Genomic DNA, 26,624 nt, shown 5'->3' with positions numbered 1-26,624 from the left:
ATGTATATGCATTTAGCTACTCTTGAGCTTTCATGTGCATTGTTTTAGAAAATGATTACTCACATTTTATCACATTTTATGTATGTTTCCTTATAAATTCCATTCATGTAATATAGAGGTGTTTGGAGAAAAGGGGATAACTGTACTTATTTGTTTACTTACGGGAGCTCATTCATCACGGATGAAATTGACTGATCATAACACTCCATGCATGAATGCCTGTAATCACAACAATGCGTACTACATCTTATATTTAGCAATGTAGGTGTTTTTTAATGCTAGGAATTAATTGTCAACATGAATTTAAATTTGTGACATGTGTATGTATAAGTCACACGTGTGTGGATGTGTCCTACATGTACCAAGTGTAAAACTGTGAACAGAAAACACTATTTTGTTGCAAATGTTACTGTCATTTAGCATTTCTAATTTACCTATATGACAATGTTGGTAATATTTTTGCAATATAATTCACGTCACTTCATCATTATCATGATGATAATTATCAAGTATTCTCACAATTGTAACGTCAATCACGTGCACATTAGCATAGACACACTTTTTAAGACAACTGTTTGTGTCTGTATCAATTTGTGTAGGATCCATGTATAACACCGACAAATGATAACACCAGCTTTATTATGGTAGCTTATATCATCATATTGACTATACGATGTATTTTTAGAAAGTTTAATAAACACAGTAAACTATAGTTAGTTAGGTTAATGAAATATACACAGAAACGTACTTCATTACATGATGTTGATGTCATATTGAGAACATCATGCATTGTAGGGGACCACAACATCTGGCCAATAACATTAATTGCTACAGTCCCAAACCATTTTATCAACATACCCATGTAACAAGAGATTTTTAACAATAAAGGGCTAGTTGGTTGTAAGTGTCCTTTACATTGGGAGAAGGAGTGGCTCAGTGAGTAAAGACACACACTGGCACTGAGAGTTTGAAGCAGGGGAGTCTGATTCAATTCCCGGTGTCGGCTCCTTGTGATCTTGGCCAAATCACTTTATCTCCCTGTGCCTCAGGCGGCCAAAAATAAATTGTAAGTTCCACGGGCCAGGGACCTGAGCCTGAAAAATGTGTCTGTAAAGCGCTGTGTACAACTAGCAGCGCTATACATGAACATGCTCATATTATAATTATTCTTATTATTCTTATTATTATTGTTACATAGTTTCGACAGTCATACGTTCCATTACACAATAGAATACACAAATGTGTTAGCAGAGTGGGAATGGTTGTTATATGTAAAACACACCATGCCATAAAATGATAGTAGTCATTAAAGAACACTCAATAAAAATTCATGAGGCACTATTTTGCAACATCATTATGTTAATTAAGTGCTTATGCAATATAGGCATAAGTGTATCACATTTTTAATTGTTTGTTAATAAGCGCTGGAAGCAATATAAAATTAGTTCCATATGTAGTATAGTAGTCGGTGGCTCCTCCTCACAATCATCTCATATAAAGGTAGACTCTTCTGAAATCATACATTGATCCGATTGTATCTTCCCCGACATCTCTGAAATACAGCAAACACATGATGGTCAAAGATGGCACCTTACTATATATGTATCCGTGACAACGCGTTACACAGCTCTATATGATTGTGTACATACACACGTCACTCACTTATATTTTAGAAGTACAAGTGTACATCAGTATGTTATGTTTCTTTAAATTTGTAGCAGGCATAACTATGTATATGATGTGAACGTTGCCTGTATACTGAAAAATGTGCGCGCACATCTTAGTGTGCGCACGCACTTCAGGCTTGGCTGCACTAACTGTTTGCGCATGCGCAAAACAAAGCGTACGTTGTGCGTTCAATACAGGTTGAAAATATGATTAAACATACAATCTTTATTTCAAATACAATGAATACGAAACTACATTCGTTCTAAACGAGTACATCTGTATTCTTTTTAAACAGACGTGTTTGGACAGAAAGGACGGCCGATAACACAATGCGCAAATGCAATACGTGTGACGTCATGTTAAACCAGCGTGAAACGCACGCTAACACTCCTCCCACTCAATTAACATTCGGCTAACGCCCAGTGTACGCCCCCACTGTATGACACACTGCAGTTACCGTTACTATAACAAAACATGTCAGCCAATAGGCTTTGAGGCGCGCACGTCGCTTGGGGGCGGGACTTACATCCGTAATCCTTTTTAAGGACGCCTTGGGCCATGACAAGGGTCCCACGTCATACGTGGTGGACCCGCTTTTAAATGTTGTAGATGTAGCATGATAACAAAACAGGTATGTGTTAGAGTTATGGTAAAATGTTGCTAATATGTTTAAAGTGATAGGAAAGTACGTATATTTATTCCGTCAGCAATGTGTACTACTCTTTCAGGTTCTACTATATTGTATTCGGAAACAATTTGTTTGTGATCGCTACATGTTATGCAGTCTGCTATGTTACGCTGTATCCACGCATTGAAAGGGAAAATGGTGGTTAGACAAAAAAAAAATGTAAACGCAGAGTCAACGCATAACGATTGTTATATTTACCATTCTTCTAGAATTAACTCTTCGTCTGCCTGCAACTGGTCACTCCAGAAATGCAAGGCATTTTCATCCACGCTTGACCCAAACGCTGAATCCAGTATGAAACACATCTCCTCCATGAAGCGCTCATAGGAATCGCCACTGCTTTCTTCAAACAATTGGTCGGGAGGAATGTTCATTTCTTCGGGTACCCATTCCAATGCATTTTCAGCTGAAAGGCTTGGTACAGAATCATAGTAGTTATGTTCATGTACAATGTGGGTTTCAGGAATGGAGGGTGCAGATATTGCAGCAGCTATCGATTCACACGGAACAGTAGTAGCGGATCCATTGCTATTGGCATTAGGAATAAATATGCCTTTAACCACAATATATGTGCCTTCTTTCACGGTGAAATGTTTTTCTTTGGCAATCTTCCAGAAACCATAGTTGTGTTCTAGCTTATCCTGCACACGTTCAAAAAAGTCATTTGTTGATAAAGTGAATCTTATTGATGAATTAAAATTGCGCGCATGCCGACGGTTTTGGTAATAAGGATATTTTGCTCGAATCAAATCATAGATTTGGCGTGTGCTTGCTTGATGTCCGCAAATTGATAAAATAGCTTCTGAAATCATGTATTTATAACCTAAATTCGGATTCATAATTGTCACCAATTCATCAGCCATTGCAGAGTAGCACAAAAGATGTGTGCAGGTATCTGTTCTTTGCTCATCAAAATGAAACTGCTCAGTGGCTAACAAATTGCTGTGTTTCCTTTTCAAGGTCAACAAAAGTATAAACTGTAACTCCTTATTTCAAACGCCAATTGGATTTCTAGTTATAATTGCTTGAACATTTGTGGTTAGTGATAGCCGCATGTGGGACAAACATGTATCCTTTTTTTATCTCGTTTTTGAAAACATTAGTACACTTTTCATTCAGTAACATAGAGTTTTCTTGAAAAATAACAAAGAGCACTGTGTGAAAATAGTGCTTAGACAGCCATATCAGTAAATACACACACCTGCAAAATGAAATGTTTTTTTCCCACATACATTTCTGTGTGTATTTGAAAGTCTGGTTAAGTCCCTGTCTGCATGAGTTTAAATACGTGTGTATCTATATATATATATAAATATATCTATCTCATAAATATATATATATATAAAGTGTATATTGTACTATATGTATATTGTGTGTATGTGTATGTGTATGTGTATATGTATATATATATATATATATATATATATATATATATATATATATTATATATAAAAAAATATTATTTTTTTTTTTTTTTATATATATATATATATTATATATATATATAAAAAGTAATTTTTTTTTTTTTTTTAAATATTGCTGGAGTACACACAACATATTGATGGCAGTAAGTAGGCCTTGTATGAAACCTATTTAAATGGTGATAAACATGAGTGAATTAAGTAATAAACATTTGTTTGCGCCCAATAATGTTAGAGGCTCACACTTAGTATAGTTGTCAAACATTAGGCCTGTATTATTAAAATACTGTGTTTTCACAAGGAAGCATGAAGTGTATGTTTTTTGTAAATACATCTATACCAGTTTAGATGGCACTATATATATACACACACACACACACACACACACACACACAGTGTGTGTCTGTGTGTGTGTGTGTGCATATATCAATACATACTACATATATATTAGTATCAATTCAGAGATGTTCTTGAAACAAGAACACATAAATGATTAAAGGACAACATTACAATGGCCAGCAAAGGTAAGTAATATTTAACACAAAATCCTGCTGTACACGTACAAGAAAGATGTTTGCAGTTAAATAGGTGCTTTTCGTAATTGCATGAAAATAATATGCACATGCAATGATTACATCAATTAACACACCCAAATGCAATGTTTTGCTGCTAAGTCAATGGCAGCTTCTCTAAACTTAGCAACTGGCTCCTGGTGGACCATTACTGAACAGACGATTAAAACATAAATATTTATAACACTATTCATTAATTAGGAGTGTTAACATTTCCAAAACTTCACGTGTACAAGAACATACTTGAAAGTTTGGAAACAACACAGTCTTCAGCATACATACAATAGTAATTAGATAATCTGAAGTCAACAAAACAAGGCCAAAGACATATTTTCTGAATTATAACATTTATTTTTTTTGTTCCTTTTGCGAGCGAGTAACAGGCCTGCTTGTTGTCTCTTGAATTTTCCTTTTTCTTTTGCCACCAACTTTAGGCACAACAGAGCCACTTTGACTGGCCTCTGGCACTTCACGGGCAGGGCTTGTGGCCAGTGACTCACCTACAGGGCTTTTGGGCAGTGACTGTTCACCTACGGGGCTTGTGGCCAGTGACTCACCTACAGGGCTTTTGGGCAGTGATTCACCTACAGGGCTTTTGGGCAGTGATTCACCTACAGGGCTTTTGGGCAGTGATTCACCTACAGGGCTTTTGGGCAGTGATTCACCTACAGGGCTTTTGGGCAGCGATTCACCTACAGGGCTTTTGGCCAGTGACTCACCTACAGGGCTTTTGGGTAGTGACTGTTCACGGACAGGGCTTGTGCCCACTGACACATGTGAGCAAGTTGGTAGACACTGCACAAGTGATGGTTGGTCTGTTTCATGTGTGTCTTTTGTTGTTTTTGACCAAAAACTGGTCAGTAGTAACTGCTTGTGTTTTGTTTTTGTGGGCTCCTTTGTAGGTGTCTGCTGCTGAATTTGTACAGATGGCAGCGGTAGGATGTCATCAGGAACCTGCACAGCAATGTCTGCTACTTGACCGGTAACATTTGGGCCTGATGAATGAATATCAGATGAATGTGGTGAAAACTGACCTGCATGAACAGATCCTGGCTGGGAGGTGTTGAATTGTGGTACATTAGTCATTCTCCAGTAATTAGCTTGTGTTTGCTGAACAACTAATGCTTCGAATGAGGTGTTGATTTTTTGCAACTTTTTCGGCACTTCAATGAAGACTCTGTGGAGATGTGCCAATTGTGAAACTGTTTCTTCCTGCAGTGCAATCATCCTTTCCAGCACTGTCATGAAGTCAGAATGGCGACGATTTTCTGCTTCCACAATTTTTCCCTCAGAAGCTACAATTGCATCGTATGTCGTATTTGCTGGACGATTTGCCGGTAAAACAGTTTCAATTGGAACGTCTTCATGGTCACTTGCTTCTATTTGTGTGTCTATGGCGGTGGCGTCATCATCATCATCATCATAATCCTCTTCATCATGTTCTACAAATAAATGTACAAATTATTAAATGTCATGTTAATCTCTGCTGTGTTACTATGTAATTGTACTGTGTCATAAGTAACAACTAACATGTTTCCATACGTTTTATAACCTCACATTAAAAACTACCTTGACTTAAGAATAATGTTTGGACTCAGTATGAAATATGAGTGAATGAAAACTTGCTGTAAACTCACAACTCCTACATGATAGTTAACATCACTAACACAATACAAGTTGCCTTACACTTCATTTTCACTGACACTAAGTAATCCTATTTAAAGAAGATGTGCAAAACAAATAATGAACATGACAACATAACATATAGAAGAGCACATATTATATGGCCACCAACTGATACACTCACCTTCTAGGTGTGTTGAGCTGGCTGACCCAGGTGAAGACACTTGTTCAGTCTCAGGTGACACATGTCCTTCAGGGGCAACTATATATAACAATAACATAAGTTTTACATTTACATGTGTAAATATTGAACAAACAGTTATTGTATGTTCTGTATTTATGAGTATCTAACAGCATCATTTCCTTAACCCAAAATGTGTGTGTGAAAGTGAACATAAATAGTTGTAATAACAATGTACATGCCTGTGTACTTAGAAGTTTTGAGTTCCCTAACATACAACATACTATGGTTCTGCAGTAATGCGTGAGGAAAAATACATTAAATTTTTACATAAAAATCATATGTTGTGTAGTGATATCAGTATCATAATGTACATAACTATCATGAGATGACCATTCACAATGGTTATCATGAAGGTGGTCATATTGCAAAAAGTGTTGTTTTTGGTAGAGGATATGTGTGGTACATTAATATAAGATGTGGCACACATGAATGTGGCTGTGACTAAACAAGACAACACATGCAGTGTGTGATAATGTGTCGTTGATAGTAGTTCAACTATAGATATGAGTGAACTAATGTGTGACGTACGGTTTGATAAGTAATGAGTTGTTGGGGCATTTAGTAGCTAAAGTGAAGCTTTCAAATGAGTGTGATTAACTTCAGTTGTGCTAGTGAGGTTGTAAGAACGGTATTCCCTTCCCCAAAAAGCCTAATCAGCCACACCTTTCAATTACTTGAAACAGGTGAAAATGGTGTGAACTAAGTTGCCCCTAAAATGAGGCTGTAATTAGTGTGTGTGCTGAACCCCACCCCCTCTGTTGAAGTGTATGCTGTGATGAGATATTAATTGCAGCTGCTTTAACACAATGGTAGATGAGCTAAATAGTCGTGTGCAGTTTTTAAGTTATGAAAACAATGACATAAAATATGATACGTGTGCCTCATTATGCTGTCTGTATATGACTTAAAGCAAAAATGGACCTTTTCATTAACAACTATAGATGTGTTAGTGCAAGTGATGTTTGTAGGCCGTTGCATGCAATATATTTGATGCATGCTTAAAATAGGCAGTAATGTCATGTTTGTCGGAGTAAAATAAATAAAATACACAATAATATTCTACATATTTCTGTTCTGTACCTGTAGCTAGTAATAATTTCTCATTAACATGTGTTACACATGTGTACTACCCTGTTGTTCCCCATCTTCGCCCACCATCAATTGCTTCCACTGCAGCAATGCATTTTGGGAATTCACATGTAAATGAGCACGCAATGGCACGTGCTATATTAGTTACTGCTTTTAGTAGGACTACAACATATATGTCTATTTTGAGATATATATGTATACAGAATCAGACATATACATATATAGATGCAGGTATGCTTATATTGTGAAGACAGTATAAAAAGCAGTGTAACTATGCAAAATAACTGTAAGCAACGACACGCCTAGTACAGTAATATTTCTCACCTGGTGGAAATTGTGAGGGGTAAATTCCTATATCACGGTCACCAGGTAAGCCTTCCACGACGACGGGAAGTAATTTTGCCCGAAGCAGCTCCTCCAATGGACTTAATATGAGACGTTGTGGTGTGGGCCCACCTCCAGTGCCAGTAGCATGCACGCGTTGGTGTTGTATTTTCTTTTTCAATTTGGACCTAATATCATCAAATCTCTTGTGACAATTCCGCTTGTCCCTCACATGATTCCCACACGCATTGACACCAATGACTATTGTGTCCCACATTTCTTTTCTGCTTGCTGAACTTGTCCGCCCTTGAAAAACATATCAAATATATGAGGTAAATGATTAATAATAGAAGCACCAGTTTCCTACACTGCTAGCTGTTCCAAGAGATAGCAAACATGCTGTTTTATGTGTAATATGTGAAGCACATGAGCATTCACTACTAAACCTATACATGTAAGCAAGGTTGCATTCATATTGTATGCAGTTATGGCAAATTGACCGCCTGTGTTTAGTTGTCCTTGTAAGGCATGATAAAAAGCTGTGTTTCCAGACTAATTAACATAGAAAGATATTGTGAAGCCATATTTGCATATGAACAAAACTCAGATGACCTAGGATCACATGTATTTGAATAATAAATGTAAATGTACACTTACCTAGTAAATGTCCATATATACTGTCATAGTGCTCCAGAATGCCAGTGACAAGAGCTGTATTTTCCTGGTCATTGAAGCGAGGATTACGTGGCTTCTCCACACGTTTCTTCCGAGCAGGTTTAGGGTCAGAGCTTGGCTGGTGCTGACTGGACTCTCCTTCTTCCAATGGAAGAGCCTCCAAAAGCTGCCCACCAGCAAGCACGCCACCACCATCCACCCCATCAGCAACTGCGCCACCAGCAGCACTCCCAGCACCAGCACTCCCACTCCTAGCACCAGCACTCACACTCCTAGCACCAGCACTCACACTCCTAGCACCAGCACTCACACTCCTAGCACCAGCACTCCCAGCACCAGCACTCCCACTCCCAGCAACAGCACTCCCACTCCCAGCACCAGCACTCCCACTCCCAGCAACAGCACTCCCACTCCCAGCACCAGCACTCCCACTCCCAGCAACAGCACTCCCACTCCCAGCAACAGCACTCCCACTCCCAGCAACAGCACTCCCACTCCCAGCAACAGCACTCCCACTCCCAGCAACACCACTCACAGCACCAGCACTCCCACTCCCTGCAACACCACTCTCACTCTCAGCAACATCACTCCCCTGAACAGTACGTTCACTCCGACGCGTACTCCCACGAGTAGCACTCCCACTCCCACCAGCATCACTCTTCCCACGCTTTGCGGGCATACTTCCAGCACTCACAAAAAACAGACAATAAATGTACAGCCAATCACACGAAACACTTCCACATATAAAACAAGACAAAGATGTAAACAAAACAACAATGGACAAAGCTCACCCAATACACAACAAGTCTCTCAGTCAATATGCAAATGTTCAAACAGCCAGCTCTGTGCGTCTCTCTCTCTCTCACTCCCAACAACACAGAGAATGAATAGCAGTACACGTTGCCTTTAAATATGGCGCGCAATCCAAAACATGCTTGTTTCGCCTGATTCAGCAAGATTTGTGATTGGGCAACCTAACAGCACCCCGCCACGCACGCCGATACACCTGTGTGTGATCGGCTAATCATCGTGAGAGTGGGCGGATTTGTTTTCGGGTTGATTTTGAATGTATTCGGCACTTACTGCATACGGAGAGGAAAAAACGCCAATAACATGACTAATCGGTAAGATTGCCGATTTCACATAATCGACGCTTACTGCATGAGGCCCTATGTTCTGAATTCTTTGATAATAGGAGACCATCATTATGGAAAATAAGATTTTTTTTTCAGTATAGCTCTCTCAAGTAGTGCATGAGAAGGACCAAATGACATACAAAAATGACATAAGAACATAGAAAATGAAATTAAATCCCTTAGAAACATAAACTACAGTATTTGACTGAAGATGAGAACCACTTCTAGCTCACCCAGTCTGCCCATTTACCTCTCTATGATAAAACCTCAGACCATATTTAATCATTGGCATTATGTCTATCCCAAGTATTTTTACATTTCCTTACTGTATTAGCCTACAGTATATCACCTCTGTTGGGAGGCAATTTGGCAAATCCACCACCCTTTCTGGGAAGAAGGACTTCCTTACATTTCCCTTTAGTCTGATGCCACCCGCCAGCTTCGGAGACTGACTTCCTGTTCTAGCACTTCTGTTTCTCTGAAACATGCCTCCCCTCTGTACTTTGTTGAAACCCTTTATATATTTGAACATTTCTATCATATCGCCCCTACCCTCTCCCTTCCCTCCTCCCAGAGGCAAGCGGTACAGACAGCATTGAGGTCCTTTAATTATGGGAAATGTATAATTTCCTATCAGCATAGAGTTAATGAAAATTGCAAAAGTAACTGTAAAACAGCACTTCAGCCTGGGAGACAGACAGCTGTCTCAAATTTAACTCTGACCATACGGTACCCTAAATATGTATAATTTGAAACCACAAAACATCATCCACTGACACTAAGGTTCAAGATATGATATATAAGTATAAAAACACTCCAACTTCTCTCACTCCACCTTCACCACAGTTGTTACATGTAAAGTTAATCAGGCCCGTTGATGAATAGACTTCTAGTAGCAATGTAACTTATGGGAAAAGTTCGATTTTGATAGGCAGTGAATGGGGCAATGTCAAAGTTTGTCAATACTAGAGATGGGCGCATTAGTTTGGCGAATTTGGATCCGCAGTGGATCGGCCGGTTCCTTTGGTCCGCGGATTTAAGTAAATCAGTGTCAAAAAGGGCAGTACGCGTTTTGCATATTTTTTATTATTATCGCCAATACACTCCGTGGATTCCGCAACCTGTGGACGGATTTGTAGAATCCAATCCGCAGATTCAGCAATCCGTTGATGGATTCTTACGAATTCACCAGCGGATTGCTGAATCCGTGGAGTGGATTCTACAAATCCTTCCACAGGTTGTATCCAATGACGGATTTTGATTAATCCATGCAAATTGAACCCGCTCAAATCCGTTTTTGGATTTTGCACTGCAAACGGATTTTGGGGGTAAGATCAGCAAAAATTTGGGAAACGGATTTGGGCGAATACGCCCATCTCTAGTCAAAGCTGTTGCCAACCAGATACAAAATAAGTTACGGCGAGTAAAAAAGTGACAAAAACCATCAACCGCAAATAGAATACAATTTTTGAGCACATTCATAATGCTTCCACTGCAGCCAGGGATTCTGGGTAATGACATGCAAATGAGCACTCACACTTTATTGCCTTTTGCTTTATGTCCATTTTAACATGGACCACGATAAGCTTATGCCTACCACATTACACATGTAGCAGGGATCCTCCTTCTTAACTCCTGGGGGGAGAACAGCTCCATAGTGCAGGTGAAACTGCAGCATTGCGTTAGCCATGTTATGGTTGGCATGGCCCTACAGACACTAATGTGTAATGTGGCGGCCATCATGGGGTTGGCACGGCCAGAAGGAAGGGGCTGGCTTCAGTGGTTCAGGGGTGACCTTGGCAGAGTATCCGGAGCCAGGGAAGAGGAAGGTAGTGTCCGGGGAGCCTGGCAAGCTCCCGGACTAGGCTCAAACCTGCCCCATGGCCCCAGATAGATTCCCCTCACTGCAGAGAAGTGTACAGGGCTGTCCCTATGGATAGGTAGCTCCTGTTAGGGACGCAGCACAGCAGAACGCAGAGGGAGGCTTCTCACTGTGGCATGTGGATCAGCCATCATCCGGATCTTAAGGCATGAGGGGTTTGTTGTTTTGGAGACCCCATGGTGTGGAACCCTGCTGATATTCTTGCCCTTGCTGGGACCTTAAGCCGGAAGGTACTGTGCACCAATGCAAAGGGAGAGGGTAGTGCTGCCCTCACACACACAGTCTAGGAGGAGTTGCTTGCTGGACACTGGGTTACAGTTGCCCGAGCATCCTAGGTACTATTGGGGCTAGCTACCCCAGGACTATATTACTGTTGTTGTTATTTCTGTGCCTTGTGTTGTGGATATTATTCTATGCCTTCTGTGGGACCACAGTAAAGGAGTTATATTATATTTGATCGTGAGTGTGTTATTGGGGTATACCCTAGGTATACGAGTTCCTTTGAGGAGCCATCCTATTACCCAGAATCCTCATAAGTGGAGGCACTGCACCATTTAGAGATATACAGAACACACACTCAACCAAGGCTCCCTAAGAGCGTAGACCCAGGCCTTCTGTACGCCTACAGGTAGCACCCGTACCGTAATAACTGCTGTTTCCCATAGGGATAGGGGAAAGGATGTTGCACACAGCTTTTCACCACAGCCTGGGTTACAGACGTAACTACACACAAAAGGGGAGCCCCCGCACAGTTAAGAGGTATAGGAGTGAGGTGCTCTCTAGGTAGAGTACAATAGCATAAACTAGAAGGAAAAGGAAACCTAGTGAGTGAGCACTCAGTCACAAGAAGAGTAATGTGATTGTATTAAAAACATAATATGCATTAACTGTTGCGTACACTTACCCTCTGCAACAGTATATCCCTACCTATGGAATAGTGGTTACGTGCCCCCACAAAGGGATTTTCTCTGCTAGGTGTAGTTTGCCGTATTTACCTCTTTTAACCATTGAGGTTTACCTGCACTCACCATTAGTTAGGGTATCAGCAGGCTAGCCTTGGTATATTTAAGCCCTCAGCTAGTTTGGTGTATATTGTACCACTTATACCATTGGTCATTAAGGCAGTTAAGATACTGCAGTGATTAATACCAGCCCCTTATTCTTGTTAGGCTGATATTCACAGCATGAGAATCTGACTAATTGTCACAAATCTCCCATATGTAATATCAACAGAGCTTATACAGCAATGTTATTTTGATTAGAGTTACGTTAAATGCTGTCGGATTTTAAACCCCTTTTTTTTATATTCGTTTGATGACAATAAATATGTTTTTAATACAATCACATTACTCTTCTTGTGACTGAGTGCTCACTCACTAGGTTTCCTTTTCCTTCTAGTTTATGCTGGGTTACAGACGTGCATAGCCAGTAAAACTAGTCAAAGACAGTTGTTTCAACCTTTTGTGTCTCATCAGTGTGAGGCTGGTTATACTGGCTTTGCAATGTGAGCTGGAGGTGGCTACACATAGACAATGCTGTGCTTTTGTAAATGAGTTTCCAATACACCAGGGTGGCGACAGAAATGTTTTACATCCAGGACAAAGCTAAAAGATAAGGCCCATCTCTCAGTCTACAGCTTATACAACATAGGAAGGGGGTTATGTATCATAGTCTCCCAGCTTTAAAAGGGGGGCAAAACTAGAGCACCACATTTATCAAAGCATAAAATCCCATTGTATCCTACGGGACCTTTCATTTTGATAAATTTGGTGCAATATTATGGAAAAAATAAAAAAAAGGTAGTTGTGTTCTATAGTTCTTAAATACAGCAGGGGGAAAAAAAATATTATTTTTGAAATGTCCAAGAAGTAGAAATACGAATTGTAAATATGAGACCAAGGCCCTTATTCAATATGCTGTAATGACCTCTTCCCCAAGAGATTCCAGCTCCTCGACAGCGAATGGGAGTAAAAGCTCTTCCAGTCCAGGTAGCAATTCTCTTCGGTACACTGAATAAGGGCCCAGTGAAACTGCAGACTTCCAGCCGCGTTCTGCACTGATCGACATTCTTTTACATTCCTACAGTAAGAGTCTTTGCCCTTTCCAAAGCGGTTCATTTTTAAACCTGATGCTTTGTTCAGGAGATATAAGCGTTTGAAATATTAAGTGTCTGGGTGGTTACAATTAAGTTCTCCCCAGAGCCCAGTGTAGTCTAAATGTTACCATCAAATGCTAGAGATTAAGATAATCATGTTTGTTTAACAATAGCATTTTGTGTTATTTTAAAGAGCAAGACATGCTCAGGGGGCAAGTTAAACTCATATTGGCTTCTGGAGGAGGGGATTGCAACTTTAAGTCAAACTATAAAGTTTATTTAATCACTATCAATATTTTAGCCTGCATAAAACGCCTTTGGGAAGATGCCGGAAAGCATTCACTGCATGGTTGCTAGGTAACTAGAATGTAAACAATAAAATACCATTGTGCAAAAGACAGCATAATGAAAAATAATAAAATATACACAAAAAGCAGGATATTAGAAACACTCAAACTATAGTACCAATGTAGCAGGGGTTATTGCCCCAGCTTTTGTGTTATGTTGGATATTCTGCATTTGGGATATCACTGCCATTGAATGCTATGGAAAATCTGAGATATTCTACCCTTGCTACATCTGTATATTTGACTGAAATGTAATTAAGTATTCATATCACCTGATGACCCTGCCATGCCTGTACACATTTATATAATGGAAATTCCCATGTTCCTCTCTATTTTATTTATTTTTGGATCACTTATAAAATGATTTATTTCCCAGTGCAATCTAGTATTATGACAAAGTCTACAATTCAGCTTATTAAGAGATTAATTAAAACTGAAAGCCATGCTAAATTAATATATACATAAATATTAGTTGACATAAAGCTCTTATTCAGCTTTGGGATGGTACATTAAATACATTCAGCTCCACAGGGAAGAAATTAGTTGGAGGCTTAAATTCAAATAGAAGCCCCATGATTAAAGCCTTCCATTAATGAAACTGTGCCTTAAAGTCCAACATGCATGCAGGCATCTACATAATTATTTAGCTACTGTAGCTAAATTCTCTTAATCTTGTCACTCGAAATGCTGGTGTACTGTAGTTACAGTAGGGTTTCTTTGCCTGAGGCCTCTATTCAAAATTCAACAAGGTAGTTGTTAATGTATGCTTCAACTCTATTCACTTGGGCCATTATTCAATGTGCTGAGAAGCCGCTACTCAGTGCTGGGGAAGAGTTCAGCTCAATTCAAATGAATGTGACAATAATCTTTCCCAGCCCTGGGAATCTGGTAGCCTTGAGTTCCCCCCCACCCCAAAACCCCTCCCTCAACGTTCCTCCCCCTATCTAACAAGAACTTTTCCCTTAACGTGAAATAACCACGGAAACCGAGCTGACAGTTAAAACGGACACAGCTTTATTAACCATAAAGTTATACACAAACATTTAACAACCACTTTAGTCTGCTAGAGTCCCCAAATCATTTGATAGACTAACAGCGCCCAGCTATGGCCCCCAGACCCCGGCTAGGTACCGCCCTGCTGCCAGGTACTGAGGATACAGCTCCCTCTAACAAACTGCCCCGCATAGGCCTCAAATATCACACCGTTCCCACTCACAGGGTTTTATCCCCCCATATAAAGCAACCTTGCCGCAGCTGTGACAGTAATACCCACACATTACCTTACTGTCCCACAACATCACATTGACAGTACAAACATACCCATGCCATATCAAAAGACAGGGTTGCCCAATGCTACATCCAATTGACAAAACATATAAAGTAATAAGTATAAAGTTTAAATACTTCAATAATAATATTTACTTGGTGCAAAGAACAGGATCTACTATGATTCTTTCCTCTCATACAGAGGTAAAATGAAGGGTTCATAGTGCAGTGTAGGACCTGCATTAATTTTGGTTATACCTTGACGTGGTTAGATTGTAAGCTCCTCGCAGCTGAGACTCCTCTTCCTAAATGTTACGTTTGTTTGAAGCACTTATTCCCAAGACCTGTTATTTATATCTATTTATTATTTGTTATTTATATGATTACCACGTGTATTATTACTGTGAAGCGCTATGTACATTAATGGCGCTATACAAATAAAGACATACAATACAATAGAATACGTGGTATGCAGACTTATGAATGTAGAGGGAGAGGGGGGTTGGCCCGGTATTAAAGGGGTTGCACCCCATATGGCCACCCCCTGACCTCACCAGGGAGGCAAGGGGTTAACTGGACTGCGGTCCAGGAATGTGGCTTACACCTTGTCATGTCAGGAAACTGTATGTTCCCCTGTTCCCATGTTTCATTATAATCCTGTATTTTAATGTTTTAAAGTGCATTTCTGTATCTCCAGTTCTGGAGGTCACAGTGAGTTGAAATTTGGCCAATATGTGGAGTCACTGTAGGCATTAAAAACTGGCAAGTTTCGACCCACTGAGCCCACCAGAATGGAACTTATTAATATGTGTAGATATTAAAGTGTATATGTATGGTATTTTGGATCTGCTCTGAAAATGCAGACTCCATCTGCTATGCTAATAGGTCATGAAGGGCAGCCGGATGATTGAGCATAAGCACTGTGATCAAAAGTTAACTGCCCTGATTGTTTACACTAGGAACCAAGTACTAATCAACAGACTCTGCCACTCTAATTGTTACCTGAGGGCAGAGAGCATCAAACTGGAGTAGTTTGTAAGTGGTATATCTACACCTACAAACAATGAAGCTCTGGCCAGATACTTCATTTGGTAGACTGGTTGTCGCCCCTGATTTAATTATGGTGCTAGAGAAATAAGATCCTCAGAGTCCCAGTACACAAGGGCTAACTGGCTGGGGGGCATGGTTTAAACTGTGTGAAAATGTGCCCTTGTATTCTCCAACGTCTTAGCGTGAAAATACACCGACTGCTCGACTCGGGATGACTTCCAAACCTCCACATAAGGGATTGGATACAGATAATTGTTCACCAATAGTCTGTATTCAATGTTAAGAATAGGGTTACACAGGTATATAAACTGTGTCAACCCTACAGTTTTTAGTTGTTCTTCTGATTCCACCTGGAATGTCACCGGATTGCTGGAGAATTGCTAGCTGATACTTCTCCATCCCCCAACCCTAAGTAAGTGTTACCTTCTTGCCTGTTAATTGTACTATATTGCTGTGTTCACCTTTTTAAGGAATAAATATATTTTATTATATCTAAGCCTCGTTCAGTTCAACCCAGATATTTGGTGTTCGTTATATCTTGTCATAAGCTACCGTGACAAGCACTATAATTAACTGGTGGCAGCGGCGGGATTGAACTGAACCTATATTACAGTGTTCTGCGGGACTCTGTCATATAGTGGGAACTCGAGAGTAATTGCGAGTTCCTGGGACTAAAGATATTGAACACACAGTAGTTCCTCACTGCTGCGACCGTGAACCATGAGCGAGGCGGAAGGCTCATCCAACATGAGGACCCGAGCTCAGCTGAAGGACAAGTGCCGTGAATATGGACTGCCCTATGAGAACCAGGAGGTCACAGACATGGTTGATGCAATCGGTGACTATGAAGCCCGGCTTGCAGAGCCTCAGGATACGGCTCAGCTTACCCTTATACAGCCACCCGGAGATCAGGGAAGGAACCCAGTGCCAGGGCCGCGGAATCTCGGGGAGGGAACGAGTGCACCTCCCGGGAGCAGTGCAACAGGAGGGGTACTGGTTGCTGCGGCTACCAGTCCGTTCACCCCTGAAATGTTGGCACTGATTACTGCATGGGGTGACAGAGGGACACCGGAGGAGTGGCTGCAGTTTATCACTATGGCAGTGAACAGACCCGCTTATTGCCCCCCTGTCCAACTCAACAAAGATGAACTCAAACTGGATCAGCCAGTCTCACCAAGTTCGTGGAAGGTACTCAGGATCGACAGTTTTCTAAAGAACTTTGAGACACAGTGTCGGCGGTACAAAGTGCTTCCCCAGCATAGGGTTGCACGTTTGGACCCCTTACTGTCCGGCTTGGCTAAGCAGACGATGATGGCGCTTCCAGATGAGTATGCTGATGACTATGACCACCTGAAAGAACTGTTACTGTTTCAGTACGGTTTTACCCCTGAAGCCTACCGGGGTAAATTCCGGCAGGAATAGAGGCAGCCCCTGGAGTCCTATGTTACCTACGTGACCCGCATGGCTTTGTACGGGATACACTGGGTGGAGGGCTATGAGGCGCGGACTTACCAACGCCTGCTGGACCTCATCTTTCAGGAGCAGCTCATGCAGCAGTGCCCGCCGGCGGTGAGGGCTTGGGTGTACGACAAGAAGCCCAAGACTTACCAGGAGGCGGCGAGGCTTGCAGACGACTACGTGGCCAGCCGAGCCCTGATGACCACCAAAGCAGTAGCCAAGGCGGCGGTGATGGCGGCACCAGTCAGAAAGTCTGCCAATACCCCCCAATGGATTCAGAGGCCGTCTGCGTGCAGCAGTCCACCAAAGGCGGGGGAGCTCCGGCACAAGCGCCGGTGCTACAACTGCAACCGCCCTGGTCACATCAGACCAGATTGCCCGGAACCCCTGCGTTCCGGTGGACCCCATCAGGGGCAACGCACCCCAGCTGCGAAGCCGGTAGCCCGCAAGCGGGTGGCTTCCACCAAAGACTCCGGACCGGTCATGGAACCAACTCCCAGCGAGACGTCCCATGCAACGCCTTTCCCGGTTTCATTGGTGCCTACAGCCAGGACATCTCAGCGCGGACCTGCAGCAGACGGCCGGCCAGAGTAGACATCTCACTCTGGTCACAGTCGGTGACCGGCAAGCAGTCGGCTTGCTGGATTCAGGAGCTGCAGTGACCCTGGTCCGACCTGATATGGTCCGGCCAGAGGAATTGCTCCCAGGCCCTGGGATACAGATCACTGTGGCTGACGGAGAGCCACATTTCCTGCAAGTGGCCAGAATCTTTTTGGATTGGGGGGGATGCCAGGGTGTGCGGGAGGTGGGGATTTTACCTGGTTTGGATGCTGAAGTTCTTCTTGGCAAAGATCTGGGTCCGATGACCTGCACCTACGACCGAGTGCCCAAACCCGCTGCACTGGCGGCGGTTACCCGGGGCCAGACAGCGGCAATGGCGGTGGAGCCAGTCCCCCAGCCATTGGGACCAACGTTAATGGGGAGGGCGCAGAGGAGCCCGGGGAGGTGAGCCAGGATCAGTTGCAACCACAGACTGACTTACTGTTTCCCCTCACCCTTCCCCATTCTCCGGACAATGACATGACTGGGGGGTGGCCAGAATTAGGAGCCCAGTTTAGGGAGGCAGTAAAGACAGACCCTACCCTGGCCAGCGTGAGACTTCGGGCGTCCGAATCTCAGGCAGGGGAAGGCACTGAGCACTCTATTCCGTTAGCGGGACATCAGGGGGTCAACAAAACGCGAGCCTGGTTATTACAGCGTTACTACTGGCCGGGGGCATCTCGAGATGTGGGCAATTTCTGCCACTCTTGTGATGCCTGCCAGCGAGTGGGTAAGGCGGGCGACCGTGTGAAGGCACCCCTGAAACTCCTACTGATAATAGGGGAACCCTTCCAGAAAGTAGCGATGGACCATGTAGGACCCCTTATGATTCCTAGCAGGTCAGGGAAGCACTATATCCTCACGGTGGTGGATTTTGCCACCCGGTACCCTGAGGCGGTAGCGCTTGGCACCATAGATGCCAAGACAGTGGCAGCAGCTTTGCTGAACATTTTTTCTAGGGTAGGTTTCCCTAGTGAGATCCTAACCGATCAGGGGTCGCAATTCATGAATGAACTGTTACATTGTCTCTGGGATGCATGCGGTGTACAGCACCGGCGCACTACCCCTTACCATCCCCAGACCAACGGATTATGTGAGAGGTTTAACGGTACCCTGAAGCAGATGCTTCAGACCTTTATAGAGGCGGAGGGGAAAGACTGTGAGATTCATTTACAGCACTTGCTGTCTGCCTACCGAGAGGTACCGCAGGAATCTAGAGGCTTCTCCCCCGTCGAGCTACTGTATGGCCGCAGGGTACGTGGACCTCTGGACCTATTCCGTGAGGGATGGGAAGGGGAGGCTACTGCTACTGATGCTTCAGTGATCCAGTATGTAGTAGACCTCCGAGACCGGTTAGAGATGCTCATGGGGGTGACCCAGGACCACCTCAGGGCCGCTCAGACCAAGCAAAAGCAATGGTATGACCGGAATGCCCATAGCAGGAAATTCATCCCAGGACAGCAGGTGCTTGTTCTCAAACCCACTCTGGAGAACAAGTTGATGGCTGCCTGGTCTGGACCGTACTCGGTTACCCGAAAGGTGAATGAGTACAACTACGTTGTACAGGTAGAGCCTGAGAGGCATAAGACATATCACGTCATTACGCTGAAAGAATACAGAGCACCGAGTATGGGAGCAGTAATGGCCATTTGTAGCCCACTGCTGGAAGATCCGGCGAGCAATGCTCTGCCTGATCTCCTAGGGGAGGCTAGGCAGGGAAACACTGTGGAGCAGGTAGAGATAGGGGCACAGTTGAGTGCTAGGCAGCAGGTAGAAGCCAGGGACATGCTAGCTAAGTTTAGGGCCCTCTTCACTGACATGCCAGGGACCACACATCTCACAAAACACCCAGTGCACACAGGGGATCTGCAGCCTCTGCATAAGCACGCTTATAGAGTGTCAGCAGAGGTCAAGACCAGTATGGAAAGGGAGATAGAGGAGATGCTGACCCTAGGGGTAATTACTCCATCCCAGAGTCCTTGGGCTAGCCCGGTAGTTCTAGTCCCTAAGAAGGACAAGACCACCAGTTTTGTGTGGACTACCGCTTGCTCAATGCTGGGACGGTGTCAGATGCCTACCCCATGCCCAGCATGGATGAGTTACTGGATCAACTCGCGGGGGCAAAGTATCTGACCACTATGGATTTGATCAAAGGCTATTGGCAAATCCCACTGACCCTGGAGGCTAGCGAGAAGTCAGCATTCATCACTCCAAGTGGCCTCTATGAGTTTTTGGTGATGCCATTTGGGATGAAGAATGCCCCGGCTACCTTCCAACGCCTGGTCAATAGGTTACTGGAAGGGATGCAGAGCTATGCCAGGGCCTACTTAGATGACATCGCTATCTTCAGTAATTCCTGGGACTCCCACTTAGGACATGTAGCTGCGGTGCTGGATAGGATCAGGGAGGCTGGGCTTACCTTGAAACCCACTAAGTGTATGGTAGGGATGGCAGAGGTCCTGTACTTAGGGCATAGGGTGGGTGGAGGGCACCTCAAACCAGAGCCAGCCAAGGTAGAAGCCATAGTTCAGTGGCCTGTTCCAAAACACAAGAAACAGGTCATGGCATTTTTGGGCACCGCAGGGTACTATAGGAAGTTTGTCCCAAGTTTGTCCCACAGTACAGCGCCATGGACAAACCCCTGACTGATTTGACTAAGAAGCAACTGCCTGTGCTTATCACCTGGACTCCTGCCTTTGAAACTGCTTTCCAGGCACTGAAAACTGCGCTTGCTGGGGCCCCCATACTGGCTGCCCCAGACTAAACCAAACATTTCCTCATACAAAAGCAAAAAAGAAAAAGAATTGTGGGTGCGCCAAATGGAGATGCAACTTGAAATAAAGGACTAGATAAATTAAAGGAATATACAATATATCATGTGACATGAACCAATCCGGAGCATGTAAGGTCTGGCAACAAAAATATATTGATAAATGTGTTGAAAAACCAAAACCCAAATGATAACGCAGCTTCCTAAACAAGGAACCCCAGTCCCTGATAAAGTGATACAAAGGATAAAAAATATTTGAAAGCGCAGTCAATGAGGTAATGGTAAGAAAACACCTTTATATTAAATTGTGTCCATATGATCACAAACAATAACAACAATTGTCAAATTAAACTGAAAAAATAATATAAAAATCAAATGGGTATGGGTGTAGTACTGAAGGCGATCAAAGCAAGTTCCTGCTCGTTGAGTGTCAGAGGGGTTACATCAGGATAACACCCAAAGCATGTTGTTAAGTCTGGACGCTGAAAAAGCATTCGATAGGATAGACTGGCCATACTTACAAAAAACGCTCGCAGCATTTGGCTTCGGGGATCAGATGAGTAGGGCGATTATGTCGTTATACTCAAACCCGACAGCTAGGGTGATACATCAGGGCTTCCCTTCACCTTCATTTCAAATCAAAAGTGGCACTCGTCAAGGATGCCCGTTATCTCCCCTTCTATTCGCCCTCTGTATCGAACCGCTAGCTGCTAGAATACGAGCTAACCCGGATATCGCAGGGTTAAACGCTTACTCGCAATCACACAAAGCGGCCCTGTATGCAGACGATATCCTATTAATCATAACAAAACCCCTTACCACATTACCCAACCTATTTGACCTCTTGAGCAGATTTTCAAAGATATCTGGCTTTAAAATTAACCAATCCAAATCGGAAGCACTCAATATTAACCTCCCTAGTCACACAGAAAAGCTGTTGAGGTTAAACTTCCAGTTCAACTGGCAACAGAAACACATAAAGTACTTAGGAATCCACATCACCAGAGAGGCCAACCTCATCTATAGCGCAAATTATCCCCAACTAATTCGGACTCTTAAAAAAGATCTAAATAGATGGTCCTCCAAGAGGATATCATGGATCGGTAGGATACATAGTGTCAAGATGAACCTACTGCCACGTATCCTATACCTCTTTCAGACACTCCCTGTGCCACTTAAAACAACAGATATACTCTCGCTCCAAACAGAAATCTATAAATTTATCTGGGGTAGGAAAAAATCGAGAGTCAATCGCTCCAATATGAAAAGACCTGTTGCGGCTGGCGGTTTGGCGGTACCCTGTCTATTAACATACTATAAAGCGGCCCAATTAAGCCAAATTGTTCAATGGCACTCTAAGCCCCAATTGAAACGATGGGTAGATTTAGAAAACGCCGCTTGCTCCCCAAAGGAGCTTAGTGGCCTGATTTGGTTACCGAAAACAGCGTTTAATCGCAGAGAGATGCCGCTCACCTCAATGACCAACTCTTTATCGATTTGGGAGACGACTAAATTTAAGAATTCCCTGACATCAAAACATTCGATGATGTCCCCCATTTGGAATAACCCAGCGTTCGCACCCGGCATGGTGGGGTCTAGTATCCCGATTTGGAAACAAAAAGGCTATTCACGAATAAAAGACCTGGAAGGAGACAACCAGAAAATCAAGACCTTTGATCAATTAAGATTAGAAAAAGAAATACCTCACTCTGAATTCTTTAAATACCTCCAGGCCAGAGCATTTTACAACAAATACGCCCCATACCCCCCTTTGACAAAATTCGAAAAGCTCTGTCGGGCTAACTCTGACACAAAAGGACTTATATCGACAATATACGGGGAGGTAATCGGTTCTGCTGACCCTGAAAAACAAATCCCCACATATAGGACTAAGTGGGAAACAGACCTAGGGGAAACCCTAGAGGAGGAGGAATGGAGCGCTATCTACTTGGCCTCCGCCAAAAGCTCCATATGTACCACCCTAAAGGAGAACGCATATAAGGTCATCATGAGGTGGTACCTCACCCCACTGAATTTATCTAAATACATACAGGGATCCTCCCCACTATGCCCCAAGCAGTGTGGCGGATCAGCAGATTTGTTACACATGCTGTGGTCTTGCCCAAAAATACTCCCGATTTGGGACGAAATCAGAAATTGGATCCAGAGGGTTTTTGACCTCACAATTCCCCCTGACCCGTGGCTGTTCTTGCTAAACAGACCGCTGCCGGGCCTATCAAAAGCAAATTCCAAGCTAATAGCACATTTTGCACTCGCAACGAGATGCGAGATCGCAGCACTGTGGAAACGCCCTGATATACCAAACATCCCAAAGATTCGAAATCGCATTTGGTTCATCTGCCAGATGGATAAGTTAACCAGTTTAGTTAACGACACTGGCGACAATTTTCTAAAAGTCTGGACGCCTTGGCTGGCACAGACAGTTATCCCGGGGATTGAGAGTACCACAATTTGGCATTAATATTACCAGATGCGTTCTCCTCTGGGGGAGTCAACATAGACAAACGAACACGCAACTAACGAAGAGGGACTAGACTCCCAATATGACCTCAAGATCAACCCGAGGACTAGATCTCCGTCCCTTCCCCCCCTTTCCCCCCACAACTTCCCCCCTTCCCACACCCTCTCTCCCCCCCCCCCCCCGAGTTTTTTTTTTTTTTTTTTTTTTTTTTATTATTTACGTATTTTATTTTATATATGTATATACATATTTCCATTGTAATTTAATCCTGGTTATTATTTTTATTATTGCTCTTACTATATGATTTATTCATACATCATGTGGCCGAGTAGGGACCGAAAAACCACATGATTACACCATCTACACCAATAAGCCTGAATGATCTACATTGTTTTATGTACATCCAATGTACTGTACACAAGTTGCCATTTTAAACCCATATTCTGTACTGTACATTTTGTATGCCTTTTCCAATAAAACTCAAGTTATAAAAAAAAAAAAATAAACATAAATTCATATGTTTTGTCTTAAATTATGATGACTGGTAAATTTATTTTCAGGAAAGTTATTCTACTTTAAATAAATCAACTTAAGTAAAAGAAAATCATTATAAAGACTCAGATGGGTTTTATCTTCTGTAATGTACTTTGATTATTAGTGATTTAATCTGCACAGTCAAGGCATTTTCTATTTTAAAACTGCACAGATTATTATTTCACATGCCACCATGTATTATACAACTACAGTATATGAATATATAAATGAGCCACCCAGTATACAACATAAATACATCCCCTCTCCAAGGAAATCTATCTTAGGCAGATTAGGGACATGATATAAAGAGAACAGAGCCGCGAGTGAACTATAAGTAATTATATGAAATGTCATAAGGCTTTTGTGCTTCCTGAAAAGCAGCGACATATGGAAGTATCTCTTCTGCATATTCTTCATGAACCCAATCTCTAGATAGAAAGCACAGGTGTGGGAACATTTGGAATTACTACCATAACTGGGCTGTGGTTTTCACTAATAGAAAAAGAAAGTTGACATTTTCTGTTTTTTCTAGCTGGTTAAAATGACACAATAGAAAATATCATGATACGCATGCTTAGATGAAATCCCTGGAATTTTTACTGCCTGATTAGGAGTTCGTGTTGAGGAAACCTGTTTTGTCAATACTAGCATTAAATCCAAAGTCTTGCCTCTCCTCTGATGGGCTTTGAGACATGTATAAGCGCTAGACAATTGTAGAACTACAGCCTCTAACTGTTGGGTCGCTGCAGACATTCTAAACAAATCAGAATTACAAATGTTAGTTTAGTAGAAAAATCAATCAGTTACAGTACTTCTTGCCTAAAATCCACAAAGACTCGTATAACCCACCCGGAAAACCAATAATATTGGGGATCAAATTACTACCCTCATTGTCATGATTGTCATTCTATACTGATTTGTATTTATAAAAGTATGTTATAAATGTAAAAGACACACAACGCACGTACTGGAAGCTGCACATGGGATGTACCTCACTGTACATGTACTACGATCACAACATGGGTTGTGAGGCTACTTTATATTCTTTAAACAAAAAAAATAATATATATATATATAACCCTGGCTGTGCTCAAAGCTGTGACCATGCAGCAAGCTTAAGCCTATAGGGAACCATGTTAAAAATGGTTTTTGAAGCAAAAAGTGGCACTGAGTGCTCATTTGCATGTCATTTCCCAGAATCCCTTGCTGCAGTGGAAGTGCTGTGTGCTGGGTGATAATGGGGAAAGGCGGGGTTGCAGACCTGCCTAAGACATGCAGATGAGCATACAGTTGTATTTGCATATTTGCTTGTGTGTGTGCGTGTGCGTGTGTGTGTGTGTGTGTGTGTGTGTATTATATATATATATATATATATATATATATATATATATATATATATATATATATATGTGTGTGTATGTGTGTATGTGTGTATGTGTGTATGTGTGTATATGTGAATATATATATATATATATATATATATATATATATATATATATATATATATATATATATATATATACATTTTTCCATTTGCTATATGGTTTACTGTGGAGGCTTTTTGGCACTTTTTTTACCCACCATAACTTAAGTAAGTGATGTGAAACCTATCCTAATCTTCATTTTGCAAAGCCAGTATAACGAACCCCACACTGAAGAGACCCATTAAGGTCGAAACAGCTGTCTGTGGGTGGTTTTACTGGCTATGCATCTTAACCCTGGCTGTGCTCAAAGCTGTGACCATGCAGCAAGCTTAAGCTTATAGGGGACCATGTTATATGGTTTTGAAGCGAAAGGTGGCACTGTGTCCTTATTTGCATGTCACTTCCCAGAATCCCTTGCTGCAATGAAAGCACTGTATGCTGGGTGATAACGGTGAAAGGCAGGGCTGCAAACCTAAGACATGCAAATGAGCATACAGTAATATTTCCATGTGATATATATATATATATATATATATATATGTGTGTGTATATATATATATATATATATATATATATATATATATATATATATATATATATATATATCAAAACAAATAAATAAAAAAATTATTTATAGTTTCAAAACAAATGTTATTCCTTGTTCCTAAATAAATGGGAAGATCAATATATCTGGCTGAACAATCCATCTGGGGAAAAACTGGTACTTTTGCAATGCTATGTAGATGGCATCCTCCTTCTACGGAAATAACATTTTAACTCAATAGATAATTGTATTCAGTACTTCACTTCAACTCAATTTTAGTTTTACTCCACAAATAGTAAGACCAACAGGTGTATACACACAAAAACTTTCAAAAATCTGTGGACAGCAAAAATTATTCTGTAATCCACAATGGATAAAAAATATTTCCTAATGACAATTCAAAAGACTTAGGGCCTTGTGGCTCTTTGGGGCTGTTTGCAATGAAAATTTTAATCCGAAATCAATGGGGATTTTTGGTCGAACGGCAGCATCAGACTATATAGAATTACCCTCTAAGAAGGAACATTTCGCAAGACCACACTTTTAATGCACAGGCAAAAAAATGAAAAAGATTTTTAAAGAGAAAATATGATCCCAATTTGGTAGAAAGAGTACAGGAAAGATCTAAGCAACGTGATAGAAAAGAACTGATTAAATACAAACCAATATAAATGGAGTAATGATGATAACTTTATACCCTTTGTTACTCAATACAATAGAGCGGTCCCCAAG

The 26,624-nt window shown here is 41.9% G+C and overlaps 2 protein-coding genes across 5 annotated transcripts in view; both read right to left on the bottom strand.

Annotated features, from left to right (window-relative positions):
• ARHGAP24 (Rho GTPase activating protein 24) overlaps nucleotides 1-26,624 on the bottom strand; it is a 1,092,414-nt gene that overhangs the window by 585,997 nt on the left and 479,793 nt on the right. The window lies entirely within an intron of this gene.
• Nucleotides 5,170-8,359, bottom strand: LOC142468472 (uncharacterized). Its single transcript, XM_075575082.1, has 5 exons — nucleotides 8,287-8,359; nucleotides 7,630-7,935; nucleotides 6,157-6,234; nucleotides 5,221-5,791; nucleotides 5,170-5,179 (listed from the first exon to the last, which is right to left on the bottom strand). Exons 2-5 carry the CDS (start codon nucleotides 7,904-7,906, stop codon nucleotides 5,170-5,172), a joined length of 936 nt encoding a protein of 311 aa, XP_075431197.1. The 5' UTR covers nucleotides 7,907-7,935; nucleotides 8,287-8,359.

Source organism: Ascaphus truei, chromosome 1, assembly GCF_040206685.1.
Source record: "Ascaphus truei isolate aAscTru1 chromosome 1, aAscTru1.hap1, whole genome shotgun sequence".
Taxonomy (NCBI): Eukaryota; Metazoa; Chordata; class Amphibia; order Anura; family Ascaphidae; genus Ascaphus; species Ascaphus truei.
The sequence above is the reverse complement of the archived record's forward strand: the minus strand, read 5'-3'. Positions and strand labels throughout refer to the sequence as shown.

Bases quoted from the DNA above. Each gene is read 5' to 3' on its own strand.
- LOC142468472 (XM_075575082.1), bottom strand. From the start codon at position 7,906: ATGTGGGACACAATAGTCATTGGTGTCAATGCGTGTGGGAATCATGTG. The intron at 6,235-7,629 runs GTGAGAAATATT...TGTTATATATAG, and splicing joins CCCCTCACAATTTCCACCAG to TTGCCCCTGAAGGACATGTG. The intron at 5,792-6,156 runs GTGAGTGTATCA...ATTTATTTGTAG, and splicing joins CAGCTCAACACACCTAGAAG to AACATGATGAAGAGGATTAT.